The sequence below is a fragment of the Siniperca chuatsi genome, linkage group LG7 (genome assembly GCF_020085105.1).
Source record: "Siniperca chuatsi isolate FFG_IHB_CAS linkage group LG7, ASM2008510v1, whole genome shotgun sequence".
Lineage (NCBI taxonomy): Eukaryota > Metazoa > Chordata > Actinopteri > Centrarchiformes > Sinipercidae > Siniperca > Siniperca chuatsi.
The window spans coordinates 4,320,783-4,339,731 of NC_058048.1; the positions used below are offsets into that span (position 1 = coordinate 4,320,783).

Below are 18,949 nucleotides of genomic sequence, written 5' to 3' on the forward strand. Positions count from 1 at the left end.
TCTTGAATGCCCCATATCACCAGAGCGGACTAATTTCAGTTTCAAAAGTGACTGTGATGTAGATGGTGCTGTGTGTAATGGACACATACATTCAAGACAGAATAAGGAAAAATAATTCGTGACATGTTTTTTTTTTTCTTTGAGTTTTATATTGCATCATTTAAATTGTATGTATTTATAATAGTTTTTTTCTGATTGGTCAATTTATTAATCGATTATAATTACTGTAAAACTATAATTATTGTGGGGACACAATTCAGGCTCCATACCAAATTAGCTTTCAGGGTCCTCCTTAGGGCACCCCTTGTGGTTTCATGAAACTGAGTCTTCATACATGCTCGGACACATGGGAGGCAGACATGCCATCTGTATACTGTGTGTGTGGCGTTCATGCGCCTTGCACTTTGAACACACATGACACCATATCTTCTCTCTCCATTCCACTAAGGAAACAGAACTGTTCATTTTATTTCTACTGACATCACAAACCTTCATCACAGAATAAAAGAAAGGGACGGCCGAGTTAGATTTTCAGTAAGTTTATTTCAGTATAAGTGGTTTTCAAAACACCTCACACTGTTTCTCCAAACATCTCATTGTTCTTGCAACCTCTGATAAGCAAGCAAGAAATGAACATCTTCAAACATGGCCAAGTCCAACATGATCAAACTCTGTGCCCAACGACATTTTGAAGCAAACTAACTGACAAGAGTCGACATTAAGACAAGTGGGGAGCAAAAGGTCACATAATAACCAATAACTATACTTTGTACATGTGTAAAACCTGACTAAAAAGGGACTAAGTGGCTGGCTTACAGCAGCCGACGCAGAAAGGAGCAGTGATCTGACAAAACTACCCAAATGCCCAAACAGTAACCTCCTCTTCAGCCTCCTTAGCCTTGTGTACGGGTCGAGTGTGCGTGTGTGTATGCATGCGTGTGCACTCGTGTTCTATCATACAAACAGTAAATTACATAGAAACCCAATGTGTTCTAATAAGGCATTATGTGGCAAAACAGAAAATCAGAAAACAGAAACTCCACAGAGCAAAAAACAGCATTAATGCCAGAAAATCTGTTCTTAAGGCCAAAAAAAAAAACAGAACAAAGCACGTGATGAACAGGGAGGAGCTGCGTGAAATCAAGCTAAAGTCATGAGGAAACCTTAAATGTCAGTACAGACAGTTTACTGATCTGGGGAAGAAAGAAGAGTTTGCTGCTCTGGGTCAGTAAACTGGGCTTGGGTTGTAACCCTAAGATTTGTCTGCAGAAGCCGGTCTTGAATGGGTTACAGATTCCTTATGGCAAGGGCAAAACCAGAGAGTGTGCATTAACTTCACAGGTGGTGATAGTAGCATAATGAGCTGGGACAGTACCTTAAAAAGTACAGATATAAAATACATTCATGAAGACATCTTTAAAAACAAAACAAGAACACGGTCAATAGAAAGCAGAACACCATCAGTTCAAATGGCTCAAGCCAAGAGGCAAAACACAAATATCAGTTAATGGACTACAGTACAGAGTCGGGGGGGGGGGGTAAGAGCAGATCAAAGACAATGATTTTATGTTTTTTTGTTGAAACATTTACTTACAGGCGTGCAACAGTTAGATTCTGTATGTACAGAGAGACAATATCCTCACAGATTATTATCTCTGTCCTATCAACTGGTACTGATCAAAGATTGGACTCAACGTACATAAAGGGACCATCCAAATTACAAAAAAGACATTTTGCCACATTCCCCTAGTAGTGTTAGCCATGCAGTTAATTTTGGTTTCACCTGACCAGGTTTTGAGATCTGGATCTCAGCCTCCACCCTAATACAATGGAGGTGAGTTGAAATTTAATTTGTGGCGCTCACAGCACGAACAAATTGCATTCAAAAAAATTCAACTGCAAAATCTCTTACCAGAAACAGTGGCCCTGTTAGGGACAGTCACACCGACATTTTTAACAGCTAATTTCAATTCATCAATTCGTTTTAACAGAATCGCCACCATCAGTGGATGTGCTCGTGAAGGAAAAGTTAATCCACTAGTGCTGAAACAATTAGTCGAATAGTTGATTGACAGCAAATAAATAGCTAAATATTTTGATTGATCATTTAAAGGTGGGATATGAGATTCTGGAGAAATCCAATATCATGACAGATACCATGATACAGAGCGAACAACGACACAGCAAGTACTGGAACTAACGTTAGCTAGGTCGGGGGTTAAACTGTCACTACAGTAGCTGCTGTGAAGCTAACAGCCAGAGAGGACGAGACGTTTCCCAGAGCCAGCACAGCAGCTCCAGACAGCGATACTCACAACTCTGCTGCTACTATAGCTCACATCACAACAGCAGCACATCTTGGCAAACTAGAAAGTCAGCTGAATGTCCGTGGGCAAGTCATTTAACGTCACCTGACGCACAAATCATGGCTGCAATAGTGCTGTGTGGTTTGTTTCCCATTCACAGAGCCAGGGCTGTGTACAACCAGCGCACACACTGAATGGACAGCTAGCGGGCCGTGAGGAGATGTTCGCTGAATTTGACAAAAAGACGTGTATTGGATTAGAATACATGCCCCACCTTTAAGTCATTTATCATTTAATGATGATTGGATTACTAGCTAGCTTACTTGGCTGTTGTGGCTGGCACATGCTAGCATGTTACCACCTAGCTAGCATAACACTGATTAGCTTGCCAGCCACAAATAACTTGAAATGTGAAAATCGATCTAGAGTAGCAGACAAACTCTTTCTGGAAAGACAAAGTGCTGTTGAAATCTCACAGACGGATATCAGAAAAACTAAGAGGAAAATATAACCAAAACTATCAACATTACTAGATGCTACTACAGGTCAGTTAAAACATGTTGTTTTTGTGATTTTGTTTGAATGTACCCTTTCAATCTTTTTCTAAACCAGATGGTGAGCCTGAACCTGACTCTTCATCACAACTACTGACAATAATCTGCATCTGCCAGTCATTCCACCCACAGCTGATCCAGTACCTATTCAACAGTAGATGGACAGTGCTGCCTAAGTCATGGTGGTGATGGAGGTGCTGCGCTGGTGTCCGCTCCAACACAGTTCCCTGAGAACCCACTTCCTCTAAGACTACAGCTATGGCAAAATGCTGGGGACGATAATTTGTGGTCCTGAATGATAAAAAAAAAAAATTAAATACACATTTTACAGAATAATGTGGTGCAGCATTACAAGGAGAGGACATTTTAAAAGCCAATATTTACAAATATTTCTGATGATCTCGACAATGCTGTGAGGGATTCTTTCCCCCTCAAAGCCAGGAATATTCTCGTATCGTGGTACATATGTTGCCTCTACATACAGACATACAACAGTGTGCTGGTGGTGGAAAATAAAGGTGTATCTATGGAGGACACTACATGGTGCCACTGGTCAATCTAATCACTGAGCTGTTTGGCTGCGCTGAGTGTCAAAGATTTTGTTAATGCATTTACAATAATCAACAGTTTCCAAACTGGTGATCATTCAAACAGACATGATGAAATATAATCCACAGTTAACGCTTCCAACTGCCTCACTCTGGGCACCAACGTTACATATACTGCTATAGTACACACGGTACTATTACCAAAATATGTAACTATTACTGCTCCGATATTTTCTATTTGTACATACTGTATACAGCATTTGTCTATATATTTGTATTTTTTTTCAATGTGTGTGTTTTTTGCATTCTATATTTCAGTCTCTGGATGCTTATTTTGGCTTTAAGCAATGAACCGCTCCTATGGATAGTGAGTTTGCATTACAAATAGGGTCTCTCTTTCCCTGGCGCGCTCGACAAACTCAAATCCTTCACAGTTTGCTTCAGTGTCCACCTCTTCCTCACAGTCCTTTTCTGACCCCATATATATATATATATTTAATATTATAAAAAATAAGTTATTGCGCATCCAAAAAAAGTGCATTGTATATTTGAAAAATATCTCTTTCTCTCTTTACACTTTTCAATTTTTCTTCATGTTTCCTGCTAATCAGTGTGGTTTCCCATTGACGGATTTGGGATGGCGTTTCCGCCTGTTTCCTCTTCACTCCATCGTACCGCGCCACTGATAGGGAGTGATGCAGATAAAGGGGAGTGGGTGCGGAAGAAGACAAGTGGAGAAGGGAAGAGAGAAATAGGTAATGAAGGGACGTCTTGCTACGCGATGACCATGGGAACATCGTCTGAGAAGCCGCTGATCATTGGAGCATCTTCATCATCATCACCTTGAGAGGAAGAGAGGGAGGGAAGAAAGAGGAATGTTAAAGAAAATGTCTTTGCTGTAGCAGTTAAAGCTGGAGTGCGGACCTTTTGTCTCCCCCTTCTGTCAGTTAGAGTAATTACACAAACACTGTCAACGCGTGCTTGTGATGCATGCCTACAGTGAGCTCAGAAATAGTTCCACACAGTTCCAAGACAGTAATCCATTATTTAGGTAGAGGAAATGTAACAGCTACATAGCCTACTCCAAGCTAAAGCTACACCTGATATTAGAAAGACAAATAAATCTGACTGAAAAGAGCTGTGACACTGTTTCCAAAAGTTTTTTCGTAAACTTTTGAAGTGTTTGTCTTTGCCGTCGAACGCCGAGTTGCTTTTTTATCTGGAGCATCAGACACGTTTCTTGGAGCTTCTTATATTTTACTCCTTGTTGCTGCAGCCTGCTCCGTCGCTACGGTCGCTCCAGAGCCATGCAGAGAGAGAGCTGCGTCATCTCCGGTCAATTTCAATTTAAGTGGCTTTATTGGCGCGACTGCATACAATACTACGTTGCCAAAGCATATTAACACAAACTATACAATCATAATAAACAAAATAAACAGTCTCGCCAATGGACCTTTTTTTTTTTTTTTTTACAGCAATAGTGGATCGCAGAGCTCTCTGCGTGGCTCTGGGTTGCTCCCCGCTTCCACTCTGGCAAACTAAATCCAATCAAATCCAAACCAATCATGGCTGGTTGGCGTAAAACGCATCATCACTGGTGCGCCAGCGTGGGAATGCCGCCACAGACACCAGATTTAAAAACTCCACATACTGCTAAATAAAGACATTAACCTGGCGGTGATTCAGCACTGTGTGAACTCGTTTGGCAAGGGCTTGAATGTAACAGATGCTCATATATATGTAAAAGTCCCGCACTCTAGCTTTAAAGATGCACTATATCAATATTTTTTATATTAATAATGCATCACAGTGACTATGTACACTGTTAAAGGGGTCACTCGTAGTGATGAACTCCCAGTGACTGTTTTGGTTTTTCAGCTCACAAGCTCTGATAGACAGACAAAGTTAGCAACTATCTTGTGAACATAGTGAAGCAGCTAGCATCTAGCAGTGTTGCTGGAGACCAGAACAGAGCTAAAAAGACAGTGAAATTAGACTTGGATTCATTAGATTGACATAAACATGACTCCAAATGAATGCGAACGTTTCTCTGTCTACTGGATGTGTAATTAGGCAATTGTTTACTAAGCCTTTTATCATATCAACTTTATAAGGTCACTGTATTTTCAACTTGTTCCAGTATCCCCCCAAAAAAATCAATTAATGCACCTTTAAAGATCTGATTTGTTCAATCTCCAAGATGAAACTACATGCCATCTTGGACAGTGTCTCCCACCCACTCCATGACGTGCTGGTCAAACAAAGGAGCACCTTCAGCGGAAGACTCATCCCCCCACAATGCACCACAGAGCGCCACAGGAAGTCATTCCTGCCTGTGGCCATTTAACTCCTCCCTCTAAGTGTCAGTCTGTATGACCCTAGGTCACTAAACTGGACATTGATCATTACATCTCCGCCATAATTGAATAATTGTGCAATATTCTGTGTACTACTCCCGTGCAATATTAGTTTTCCCATTTTAGTTTTTCTTATTTACTGTTATTGGTATTATATACCTCTATTACTCTCGACAGTACACGCACCTCTGCTTATTACTTATTTAGTTACATTGTATTATTATACTGTACTATCATCATCAACCAGTAAACCCACTTGGTACTTGACACTTAGTTTATCTTATACTTATACCGACCTGATACTTAATTTATTTCTGACCTGTTTTATAGTGTTTATAGTGTATCATATCGTTTCCTAGTACTTTCTCCTGTGTGCACTGATGTAAAGGCGAGCTACTGTAACAAAGAGTTTCCCTACGGGGATCAATAAAGTATTTCTGATTCTGATTCTGAAAGCAAATTTAACAATCCCCACAAACAAAGTAACTGGACTGTAATTGTATAGCACCTTTCTAGTCTTCTGACCACTCAAAGCGCTTCAGTAGCACAGAGGTGAAGCATTATGGTGGCTCTAAGAAGGCAAAACACCTTCGGTAGCTCACTCAAATTTGTGTGTGATATTGTGAACATTTTTGAGAGGTTTCAAATTTTTTTTGCTTAATTGTGAGATTCTGCCTTTTCCTTCTGACATGACATGTAATGTCTCCCAAATGGGAAAACACATTGTGTCTTTTTCAATTCAGGTGAGTATCAAGTGAGATGTCAAACAACATTTTGACAGTAGTTCCTTCCAAGATTTAAGTAGCAATTTTCTGTCTTGCTGTAACTAGAGAATAAGAAATGAAGAGTTTCTGTAGTGAAGTTCAATATTGATTCAGAAATTTGGATGCTTCATCTTGTTTAATGCAATACATTTGAGCACTATCACTGCAAACTATCTAATTACCATTAATGATCAAACCTGAAGTAGCAAAAGGGGTAATGCTGTTACAGGTGAAGTGTCTGCTCTCCTGTAAATGATGATATTGGGTCCGTGCTATAATCTTCACGTAGCGCAACTGAAATTCCAGCTCTACCAGTTTTGAGGGGGCGACTAAAGTTTTCAACAATATATCAAAGCCTTTTCATAACAATTAAGATCCCAGCTGAGCATGAGAATAAAGTGTCTGTGTTTACTCAAAGTCATCATGTTTCCAGTGATTTAGACCGTCTCTGCTTAGAAATTGGTGTCATAAAACTAAAGCATAAAAAGTGAATTTCTGCTGTATGTAAAGTGTCTCGAGCCATAAACCATTTGTCTTCCTCTAGTTTCAGACAGCAGCAGTTCTTAGATATATGGATCCATACAACACCGGTGAAAAGGAACACAGGGAGGTTCACCTCTTCATAATCTCTTCTTACTCTTCTTCCCAACTGTTGTGCCATTCCCCTGTTGGTGAACCATGTGCCTCCTAAAACTCCCATGGAGCATGAAGGTGCTTTTTCCACCTGTCAGTAGCTAGGTTTCCATCCAACTGTAGCGCAAATTTTAAAGGAATTTAGAGAGACGCATTAATGCGTGTTACCATCCACTACCGTTCTGCGAGTATTAGGAGCTGGTTCATCGAGATAAACAGCTGGTGGCACTAATTTTTAATTTGGGTGCCATTGCAGGAGAAGAGGGCGCACAGTGACGATGTAATTAAAAGAGCGCCAGTCAAATTTCAAATAATGAAAAATGTAGAAAACATTAGGGTTTGTGTTTGTTTCATGTATTGTATGTATGTACGTACGGCATGATTTATTCACTAAGTCTGTCTCCATTGCACTTTGTCGAATTTTGCATTTATCGATACACCAACTTTTCCACTTAAGCCTTTTTTTTTGGCATTTCCACTCAGGCTTTTTAAATAATAAAAACAGGTGGATGGAAGCCTACCTAGGGACAAGTTGTTGTTTTTTCTATTCTCTCTCAGAGTCCCCACCTTCGACACCAGCATCAACAACTGGGAGTTGCTGATGCAGTGAGTACGACATGATGCCCAGCAGGCTTCCCACTCATCAGTCGTACACAGCTACAAACACATTTTACTTGTCTCACCCAGTTCATCCCCGGAGGAGAAGATAGCAGAGCCCAGGCGCGAGTTGTAATGGGAGTTTGCGAAGGCAGTAAAATTGTTCTGAAGTCGGCGGTGTCGGAGGTAGAGCGCCACCAAGCCGCCACACACTCCGAGCAGCAGCAGGAAGAGGACCGGGACCACCACCGCCGCCATGTCTCCTGAGTGACCCTCACTGCGGGAGGCATCACTGGCCCCTGGACAGGTGGAAAAATACAGTATAAATGGAAAAGCAAGTCCATGTTTTTTTTTCATATCTGTGTGATTTTTGTTAGAGCTCACACTTTAAAGTAAGTGTGTGTGTGTGTACGTTCCAGTACCTGCTGTCAGCTGGTTATACAGCAGTAGTGCGGGCTCCCCACACAGCTGACCGTTGAGCAGGCAGCGGGCCTGCACAGAGAAAGTGTAGTTGTGTGCCACCAGCAGGCTGCTGATGCGGAAATAGGTTTCTGTCGTGTTTCCCAGGTAGGACGTCTGGTTGGTTACACTGTCATACACATGCACTTCATACCCCTGTAAACAGCACAAAACCACAGAATAAAATATGCTTCTTTTGGACTGTTATTAGACTATATTCACTGGATTTCTACTGCTGCACTTGCTGATTAGACCAATAAGAGAATTATTCGTAAGAAGTATACAATTAAATATGCAGAGATTCTTATACCTAGACAAGTACAGCTGTAGAACACAAGAAAACCTTTAAGTAGGGTGAAAGAAAAAAGTTGTAACACTGAAAAACCAAAAATATTGGTCACTGGCGTCTCACCCTGCTCTCATTGAAGCCCTTCTCTCTGACAGCCAGACTCTTCCAGAAGAGGAACACGTGGTCTTTCTCTGTCAAAATCTTCAGGGCTTCAGGAGCCGGAAGAGGAACTGCAGCAGAGGGAGAATATTTCTTTAAGCAATACATCTCTTTGTAAAGACATGTACAGTTTATATGAAGTACTGGTGGTAAGTATGGTGGGAGCTTAATCTCTTAGCACTGAAAGACATGAGCCTGCACCACACTTACAAATACATACAGTACCACATGTGATTATAAAACCATAATCAGGTTGCACATACAGATCACAATTTAACCTAACCATGTATGCATTTGCACATAGTGAAACAGATGTTGTAACTAAAGATTATTTTCAGGATTATTTTCATTTAATTTCTATCTATCAATATATATACACCATTATTCTTTTCCAAAAATGTCAGAAAATAAGCATATTCCTCATCACAGCTGCCAGAGTACAAGCTGTCAGCTCTTTACTGCTTATTTTACCGGAACAGAGAGAGACAGATGCTGCAAATCCTCACACTGGACAATCTGGAACCTACCTGACAAATTCCTTAAAATGAAATTGCTTACTTTAATTGCTGCCAATTAATTCTCTGCTGACTAATCAACAGCGACTGTCCAAACATAGCTTAGCAACTGTAACTAGGCACGGCACGCCTGTCAAGCTTCAGATTTTTCCACATGCTGACGTGGAGTGTGGAGGAGTAAGAGCGATAAGATCTCAGGATTTTTTAATCGTCTTTCCAAAACCAAAAACACGAGCAATTGACTGTTTGGGAGCCACGATGCTACCACACCGAGTGTGGGCTCGAGTCAGCAGCTCCGTGCTGCTCTTTACTGGAGTTAACTTTACACTTGAGCAGAGTCAGCCAAAACCTTTTCTCTTCTAAAAGAGAAAAATGCATCCAAACAGATTTATGTTAAAATGAAATAACATATTAATAACATTTTTATTTATAATAGTGTACTATCATACTAGGACTAACTAGCTCTACGCTGCAATATAAGGACAACGCTACCCATTTAACATGTATTCTACATGGATCATTACCTGGGGAGGATGCTGACTTTTTGCCTGGGACATGCAGCTTTAGCGTCCGTCTTTTAGCACAACACCATGCATGTAGCCATCAAGTGCATATTAAAAACCTCTTTGCGTGGCTTTTGTTTTAAAACTCTTTCAGTTTGAAACATTAAAAAGTCAGCTGGAGATTTCAAACCCGACTCAGGGAGTTAGCATTAACTGGCTTGTTAGCACAGTCGTAATTTCAGACAACAAAATCCACTTTTTGTTTGTTGGCTAGAAGCTGCTCTCGTCTACTTCTGAAATCAAGGAGCCATTGTTTCAGTTGTTAATCTGCCCCCATGGTCATTGTAAATGGCATATGTGCAGTGAGAGAATGTAAAGATTGACAGCCAGAGCAACAGTAACAATTAATCACCTTTCACCAATCATCATTTCAGAATGAGCTGTAACTTGTGATGCACCACCAGGCTGCATGATGGTTATTAAAGTTCCTTTTAAGTGCTGTGAGTGTACCTGTGCTGAGAGTAAAGCTGGCCTCCTTGCTCATGTTGCGCAGGCGGACTGAGATGCTGTATCGTCCTCCGGGCTCCAAGCCTTTCAGCAGGTACTCTACTGTGTTGTTCTGGGTGGTCAGCTTGTAGTCCCGTTCCACCTTACGGATCACGTCCCTAACGTGGATCGCATATGTCTACAGATACACAGACAGCCAGAGAGAGGACAGGAAGACACAACAACAACAAAAACACATAAGATTACAGGAAGTCTTTTGTATATTATCATAGTAGATGATACAGCTGGGTAAAATCAGGTTCATCGAAACACAATCTGAACAGATTCAGTAGAATATTAAGCAGATAATTGATACAAACTATAAAGTCTATCCAGAGTGAAAAATAATTAGATTGTGTATTGGTGAGATCCTTCCAAATAAACCAGTTCATGTCTGTTAGATTTAAAATCTGACTGGTTTCCCATGAAATGTCCTGCTGTTGGATTCAATGCAGCCGTCAGTACAGGCGTGAATATCAGGATTTACATAACTGATCCTGAGGAGGAAAGAATCCAATCATTCTGTTGTTTGTTTTATCCGGCTCTAGCAGGTATCCTGACGCTTATCATCATGTATCATCATCACAGTGACACGAGACAGTGTTGTACCAGAGGTGTGTTTGGGGCGTCGTAGGGCGGCTGCCACTTCAGCGTGGCCTGTGTCTTGTCTACTCGCACACGATGGAGGTTTCTGGGGGGCAGCCTCTCGTTGGGAATCATTTTCGTCACAGCGTAGTCAGAGGGAGGACCCAGGAAGGGAGTGACAGCACGCACCTGAAGACAGACCGCAAAAGTTTGTCATGATGGCTCTGATCATAAAATGTACAAGTCATAGAGTGATGGAACAGAATCAATGCAATGATTTGATTAATTGATTAACCAACATTCGCTGGGTACACCTTCTCAAACTTGAATATTTTCTGCTTTTATCTGTTATATTTCATGCAAATTTGGGTTTTAGACTGTTGTTGCGACAACAACAAGCATTATTAAAATGTCACTTGGGATGTGGGAACTTGTGATGACGATTTTTCATTATTTTCTGACATTTTAAGGACTGAATGATACATTTTTAAACAATCTTTTTCCTAGCAAAGCTTTCAACATACATGCAGGGTTTCCAGATTATATACACACATAGTTTATCTCTCAATGTGTATGTTTTTTTTTCTAGTCCTGTACAATGCACCATATTTTTTATCTCAATGCCACAGTTGTCACTTTTTTCCAAGGCAATAATTGACTTTGCTTGTAATAAACACATACCAGTAAACCTCATTCTCAAATTAGGATGCAGCTGGCACATTTAAAATAAATATCAGATGAACTGATTAATCAAAAGACATTGATTGATAATGTTAACAATCATCAGTTGCAGCCCTAATGTATTCAATCCACTACTTAGTGTGATCATTTTTACATTGTTATTTACAGAAGCTGCTGTATATAATAATAAATATGGAATATGTGGAATTATCTAATGTGGTACCGTTTTAAACTCTGGCTATTATTCAACATTAGTTTCAATACAATGTACCTGTAGTTAAACTCACTCAAGTGCTTGAATTTAAATTCAATTAAATTAAATTAAAATGAATAACTTCCACTTCAGCTCTGATTTTCTCTTTTAGGTGGAAAGATTGGGGATAATTTAGGCCTCCATTTTTTTTTTTTTTTTTTTTTTTTTTTTTTTTTAACATGTTATCTTCACACAGACACATCTGCTGGAACAAATTTGGCTTCATGCCAATACAAACTTTTCAGTGTGAAAACACTGAGGGATTGCCTGAACGATGTGACTGGTTTCACTTGAGACATTTGGGAGTTCAGACATCTGCCAAGACGTCTCTCCTGAATTAACACTGGATTGATTTGAGCTTTACTTCACAAAACTGAGAATAAAAACAAATACAATCAAATACAAAAATAGTGGTGCAAAAGAAGCGGATCCGGACATTCCCACACTTGATGGTTTCAGGTTATTTAAGTGGAGTGAAACAGTTCGTGAGCGTAGAGGAAGTTGGTAGGATGCTTGAAAGACTCACCAGGAAGAGATACTGTTCATCGCTGTCTACTGTGACTGTCAGGCTGAGAGAAGTGGTGCAGACCTGACGAGGACTGCGGTACAGGTCCAGGAAGGAGGTGGCATAAAACACACCATACATCTACACACAAACACACACACCACAAAGTGTCTACTCAGTAAAGTGGTTCAATAAAGGGTTCTTTAGTGAATGAGTTGTCCTTTATGAAACCACATCAAAGTTTCATTTCCAGAAATGGACACGTGATCCATTTTTGAGAATGTAAAGGTTCTTCTCCGTGTGGAAGCATTTGATTACAGTGCCATGGAGCAGTGGTCCCCACCCTTTAGGGCTTATGACCTCTTGAAATAAAGCAACGTCTCCTTGCAACCCCCTCTATGAGTAGTGAGCAGTTTAGCCAAAGACTTCCTATAGAGATAAAAACTATCCATTTTTCACTCAAAAAAATCAGGAAAAACAATCCTAATTTTGTATAGTGGTAATATGCTTCTGTTTCATTCTGTTAATTATCCTATGACCCCTCAGATTTATCTTGTGACTTCTCTGGAGGGTCCTGATTCACAGGTTGGGACACAATGCAGTAAACACTAAGAGTGAGTCTATAAGTCTATACATATTTGCCTTTTTGGAGGGTTTCAGTGTAAATGTCAAAGCATAATTTCAGGGACATATTTCTGTCTCAAAGTTCATAAATGTTCATAAAATTTACAACTTAAAGCAACTACAAGGAACTTTCATTTTGTGTTGAATTTGGCGGCCCCTGTGGACAAACGCGGTAGTGTTTCCACCACCTCTGTCGTAAAGATCTTGATCTGGCTAGTGCTTCCATTTGTTTTGGAAGTGAGTGAAAGTAAGACGCTACATATTTTTAATACTATTTTTCTTTTTTAAACCCAGCTGTTAGCAGGATGAGGTAACGTATCTATTTGTGGCTCTGTAAGATTAATAACTGTAATATGACGACGGTGAAACAAAGTCAAATTTGGTTTAGTACCGTTCATACGCCGCGGTTACATGTAAGCCAACTAACAACAACGAACAGCTAACAGATTTGGTTGCTCGGTAATATTCATTTTGTTGAGAAAGTTATCAGCGTTCCCTAGAAATGTCATGTCTTCATAATAATATGCCAGCAGCAAGATACAGCTCGGTAGCAAGGCCAACATAAAAGGTTACGCTATAAGCCAGTTGTATTACAGTAATGTCCACCGTGACCTCCGTGGACTGTACACAGCCAATAAAACAGATATGTTACATTCCTGTCTGGGAGGAAGAGGGCCCATTCAGGACCGGTTTTGAAAATCCCGCAGTTCTCTCCATCTGTTGAATGACCGACCAAGGCTGACTCGTGTTTTCGCCCGTGCTCTGTCACTGTCCCTTTCAGCTGTTTTTTGTTCTTCGGTCAATTCTTGGCTTTTTCTCGTTGCTGATCCTGCCCTAGTATCAGCCACAGAATATAACGTGGGAAATAAAATCCCCCTGCTTCCTTTTAACTGGCTAACGGACTACTCGCTGCGAAGCTTTGCCTGGGAAAATGTAAGCATAGGCTCTTTCTGTGGTGCGTGCCGTAAATCGTTTCGTCTGATTTCGCGGGGAACTGGACCAGATGACCAGATATATAGAAATAGCCAATCTTCTCGCTGCTGGTCTTGTTTCCTTATGTGGGTCATATAGAGGCATCAGAATTAAATTGAGACTGTTTCATAACCAGTTAAAAACTCCTTGTCGTTGCTTTAAGTGAACTGTTTTTAAGATGCTGCACATGATTTTTTGGTCCCATGACCTTCTAACCTCTTCTTGGAAATCTGTAGTTGATATTTTATCCCTGTGCATGCATCATGATATATTGATAAATCCTCGGCTTGCTATTTACTGGAGGTCTAAATCGGCTGTCTAAATCTGTTGTACCTGAGCAGGGGGTCTGCTGATGGTCCAGCTGCAGTCCACAGCAGTCTGGTTGAGGGCCCGTGCTTTGAGGAGAGGCCGGTCTGGCTGGGTGCCAGTGGTCTGATGATGGGACAGGGCGGTGGGACTGTCTCCTATACTGGTGTGAGCCCACACGGCCACCTCATACATCGTCCCTGCTGTCAGGTTTGTAGCTGGAAACAGACAGCACACGTCAAAATTACATTTTCAGATAAATACATGTGTGTAACGCTTTATTAAAAGATGTAATTCACTTGGATAAAGCCTCATACACAAACAGTACCTTTGAGGATCCTCTCGCTGACTGTGTAGTTCTTGCTCTCCTTGACGTGGGTGTCAAACTGCCAGGAGAGAATCACTTTGTACTGTTTCACCTTAAAGAGAGACAAGATGTTCACGTTTATACAGACATAGGGAGGACACAAGCTTTTAAGGGACCGAACTTAAGAGGTGTTTTAGAGAGAAGCTCTTACCTCATACTGGGAGTTGAAGCTGAATGAAAGGCTCATGGAGTTTGCTGTGATGCTGTCAGCGATCACAGAGGGAGGAGGCAGAGCTGGCAGAGAAAGAGCGGGTCAAAGTGGAATTTAACTCAATTTAACTAATTCAGACAAGGAAATACTTTCAGTGTGATTTGGCTGTCTCTTTAGGGGCAGCAGTCTAAATGATGGCAACTTTTTCTTTCTCTAGACATTTTAATTGAATTGAATTTTGCTGCTAATGCAAACTCAGCACTTCCTCCATGCGTTTCACATTAAAAGCCTCTAGATTTTCAGTCCCATTCCTTCCACAGAAGGCATTTCTTGGTGAAACATCTGGAGGAAATTATGATTTTTTATTAACAGCAGCTTTACATTGTGAAGAACAGACAAAGTAGAATCTGAACTGATGAATCAGTGAGTGAAAATGGTATTTATGTTAAAAAGAGCTACAGAGTGGTGAGTATGACATAACTGTGTTGTTGTACTGATGGATTAATGTTGTGAAATCATATTATTATATTTCAATTACCACAATAGCAACTGTTAATTTTGCTTTCTTCCACTATTTTCCCCTGTCTATTACTTACTAGCTTTATTTTGAGAATTTATAATAGGCAACTTCCTGCTACTGAGAACCTAAGCTTCAATGTTAGTTGATTCTGGTTTTAAAGTACCACGTACTGTACTAATTCATTTAGCTTAGCCATTTCATGGTAAAATTCTAATGTTGTTCACACATGGAAGCGGCTGGTGGTTTTCAAGTCGTGTGGTTAGGCTATTTCTGACGACTGGGACAAAGAAAAACAGAGAGAAACATCTCGCTGACGGACAGGCACAGGCAGCCAAACAATCCCATTTGCAGCATTCACATTAAAAGTGAAGTTACAAACACTTGTGTAGCTTCAAACGCAGCACACCTGCACAACCTGAAACACCTGCTAAACACCAGTAGGTGGCAGTGTTGGAAAGGTTTTCAAACCAGAGTGTGTGTGACAATGTTAGGAGGAATAACTTACCTTTCTTGGGGGTGATGGACTTAACCTCGGTCCAGTTGCCCACACCTCGACTGGTCACTGCTGCCACCTGGAAACATCACAGCAACGACAACATTTAAACACACTTTACTGTACACGATAATAGCGAGCTCATTTCTTCCTCCGCCATTTTATTGCAGTTGTAAAAGGAACACTGCACGTGCGTGTGTGAGCGTCTTACCCTGAACCTGTACAGAGTGTCTGGCTGCAGCTCCTTCACCTCAGCGTTGGTTGTGGTGCATCTCTGTGACATCCAATCAAGAGCTCCTCGCTCACTGTACTCAACCTGACATCAAACACACACACGCGCGCGTGCACACACACATTGAGACATACAGTAGTTTAAGGCATGTTAAGGCAGAGGCAGGAAAGTCTGACAGGAAATTTCTAATCCATAAACTTGTCACATTGTCTAAGAGTGTGAAAGAACAGCTGTGTGTAATACATCATTGTCAAATTAAATGTGATATGCAGAATAATTATCAAAGAGTGAGACCATGTTGCTTACTGAAGGAGGATAAACATGCAGAAAGTGATGTTTCTGTTTCTGAAACTCTATCCTGGAACAGAAGCAACCTGTTTCTGTTTGTCTCATGAAGAAGTCCATGTGACATCTGACCAGGAGACCAATCATTTAAAATACTGTATAGCCGCTGACAGGTTGGGGGAGTCTCCCCACTGATGGTCTTGTTTGATTTAGTAATTCTACAGACTAAAAATGAACATGTTAATCACTTGCATGCGGATGAAAAGAACTCACAATGTATTCTCTGATGGAGCCATGTCCTTTGTCAGGAGGACTCCAGGAAACGTCCACCGTCCCATCCTCCCCGTTATCACAAGACAGCTGCAGGTTCCTGGGTGGGTCGGGCACTGCAGGACACACAAACAGACACACACATTCATCATCCAAAATGTAAAGATGGGATGAAAAATGTGTCTATAAGTGTTAACTTCGATACAATAATTAATAGTCAATACATTTCAGCTCATTTTAACACTATTCTATAATATACTCTGTATCACCTTACTCTTTAAATTATTTATTCATTCATTCTTAAATTACACTAAATAGTGATTCGGCATGTAGTGTTGTTCCAGAATGACGAAAAGGTAAGGACTTATTGGGTGACAATAGCTGCTCCTCTCGTGTAAATAATCCATCCTGCTGCTAGGTTCTGATTTTAATTTTGGAAACACACAGTTTGGCATCCGAGCAGATAACATAAATTAGAGCTTTCAACTGTATATTTCTTTCTTTCTTTTTGTTTTTACTGGCTAAATTTCATGTTCATAAATGCAAACCCACAGGTAAAAAGCCTAACGTCTTGGTATTCACAACAGAGGTCAAACAGACTTCTGTTTGGTTTAAAATTGTAACGTGAGCTGTAACTCCACCCCCTGCCCCATAGCTGACATTTCTTCTGAACACCTTATGGTACTTTGTGTTTGTTGAGTGGTACAAAGAATTTCTACTTATTTATTTATTTCAATAAAGAAGGGAAAAACTGAGATCAATGTTCTGGCTTTAGAAAAAAAGCGGAGAGTGGAGAAAAATGCAAAACCACCTCTCCAGGTGAGCGTACAAGTACCCGAGTGGTTAACTCTCCTAAGCCATCAGCTAAAAAATGATAATCACTTGAACGGTGAAATCAGGTTTATGGTTTAGACATGTTTAGGACAGTTTCACATTTAATTCTGTATAATGAGGACACCCTCACCCACAGACCTTCCACTGGTTCCGAGCTGAGTTTTTTGGGGAAGTGTGTCTAAAATGATTTCCATTTAACGGAATGGTGTAGCCATACATACAGTATTTGGTTTGAATATTTCACTCAGTGGAAACATCATTTAGCATAACTTCAATGAAGAGCTGGAACAAGTTGATGCACAATATATATGCGATACTGTCAGGAGTGGGTGGGAGCGGCAATTTTAGATGACTACTACTGCAAGTGTTAGTATATGAATCACAATGACAGAAAATTAGCCTCTCAATACTCACGTCCCTCTGGTGTCCTGACTGTGATCACCTCGTTGGTCTTATGCAGCTTGCTGAGACACTGAGTGAGCACCTTGACATGGTAGGTGGTGTCTGGTTTCAGCACGGTCAGTTTGTAGCTGGTCTTGTTGCTGTGAGTGTCCATAATGGTCCACTGCTGGGTGCCCACGAGCCTGAAGACAAAAACACAAGATCAGTGACATCAGGGCATCGCCTCGCTCAGCGGTGTGTTCATGCAGAATTATATTCTTGGCAGGATGGAATAGCTAATGCCAATAACAATTTTAAATTATAATAATTGTATCAACTACATATTGCAGTAGTAGTGTGACAATTGGCTGGCTGATATCTGGTTTTTAATAAAGGGTCAATACTGCTCAGTCTCTCCTGAAACATTCAGCTGGTGCAAAGTTGCAGGTTACTAATGGCTCACCTGTAGTAAATGAGGAAGTAGCAGGAGTCCAGAGGAAGGTTTTTGGGGCGAGACCAGGTCAGTGTGATGGCACCCAAGAAGTCTGGTGTCCACTGGAGGTTCTGGACTTTATAGGCAAGGGTGTCCACTGGGAGAAAGAGGGAGAGATTCCTTATGGATTCTAATGTTTGGAAGGGCTCAGTGTAAACACACACTGAAATAAACACTAACAGTCAGCAGGAGACAGCATTGCACTGCTTTCAAAATACTAAATACTAATTAATCCAGTAAAGCACTGAAGTAGACATACTGGCGTTTACAATGGGCCTGAAAATGAGTGGTTCACACTCAATGTGAGTTTCTTTTAAAGGCTAATCTTATCAAGCCATCCAGTTCTAACAATTTGTATGTCATTTAAACACAATTGGACATGGTGAGAGTACTTTGGACCTACGGGTGCAGTTGTCCTCGTCGCTGTGGTCAGAGCAGTCCAGGAAGCCATCACATCTCTCACTGTCCAGTACGCAGGCTTCACCATCAGAACAGCGAGTCCCGTTAAAGCAGAACAGAGGCCCACGAGTGGCTGGAGAGGGAGAAAGGTTTTAAATGATTGTTCTTGTTATTGGATTACCTGCATCTAAATACGCCACACTGCCACGATTTCTGTATGCAGTGATGTGAAAAATTGACTTGAAAAATTATATTCTTTAGATTGCGTATCTAAGATTAAGACATTTATTAATGAAAAATTGGCTATGCACAATAATGTACCTGTTGTGTCATCAGGGCCTACATGTGTCAGCAAAAACTACTGCATC

General features: G+C 40.7%; 1 protein-coding gene across 1 annotated transcript in view; it reads right to left on the reverse strand.

The window, feature by feature from the left end:
• Positions 1-523: 523 nt before the first annotated feature.
• Positions 524-18,949, reverse strand: part of sorl1 (sortilin-related receptor, L(DLR class) A repeats containing) — a 98,060-nt gene continuing 79,634 nt past the window's right edge. The window contains exons 33-48 of the mRNA XM_044202093.1: positions 18,586-18,714; positions 18,153-18,279; positions 17,723-17,892; positions 16,478-16,590; positions 15,899-16,003; positions 15,700-15,766; positions 14,675-14,757; positions 14,485-14,575; positions 14,184-14,374; positions 12,276-12,395; positions 10,840-11,004; positions 10,195-10,369; positions 8,631-8,737; positions 8,182-8,374; positions 7,846-8,058; positions 524-4,250 (exon numbers count right to left, since the gene is read on the reverse strand). Of these exons, the coding sequence (XP_044058028.1) occupies positions 4,183-4,250; positions 7,846-8,058; positions 8,182-8,374; positions 8,631-8,737; positions 10,195-10,369; positions 10,840-11,004; positions 12,276-12,395; positions 14,184-14,374; positions 14,485-14,575; positions 14,675-14,757; positions 15,700-15,766; positions 15,899-16,003; positions 16,478-16,590; positions 17,723-17,892; positions 18,153-18,279; positions 18,586-18,714 (2,117 nt within the window). The 3' untranslated portion in view covers positions 524-4,182. The remainder of the gene's footprint in view (positions 4,251-7,845; positions 8,059-8,181; positions 8,375-8,630; positions 8,738-10,194; positions 10,370-10,839; positions 11,005-12,275; positions 12,396-14,183; positions 14,375-14,484; positions 14,576-14,674; positions 14,758-15,699; positions 15,767-15,898; positions 16,004-16,477; positions 16,591-17,722; positions 17,893-18,152; positions 18,280-18,585; positions 18,715-18,949) is intronic.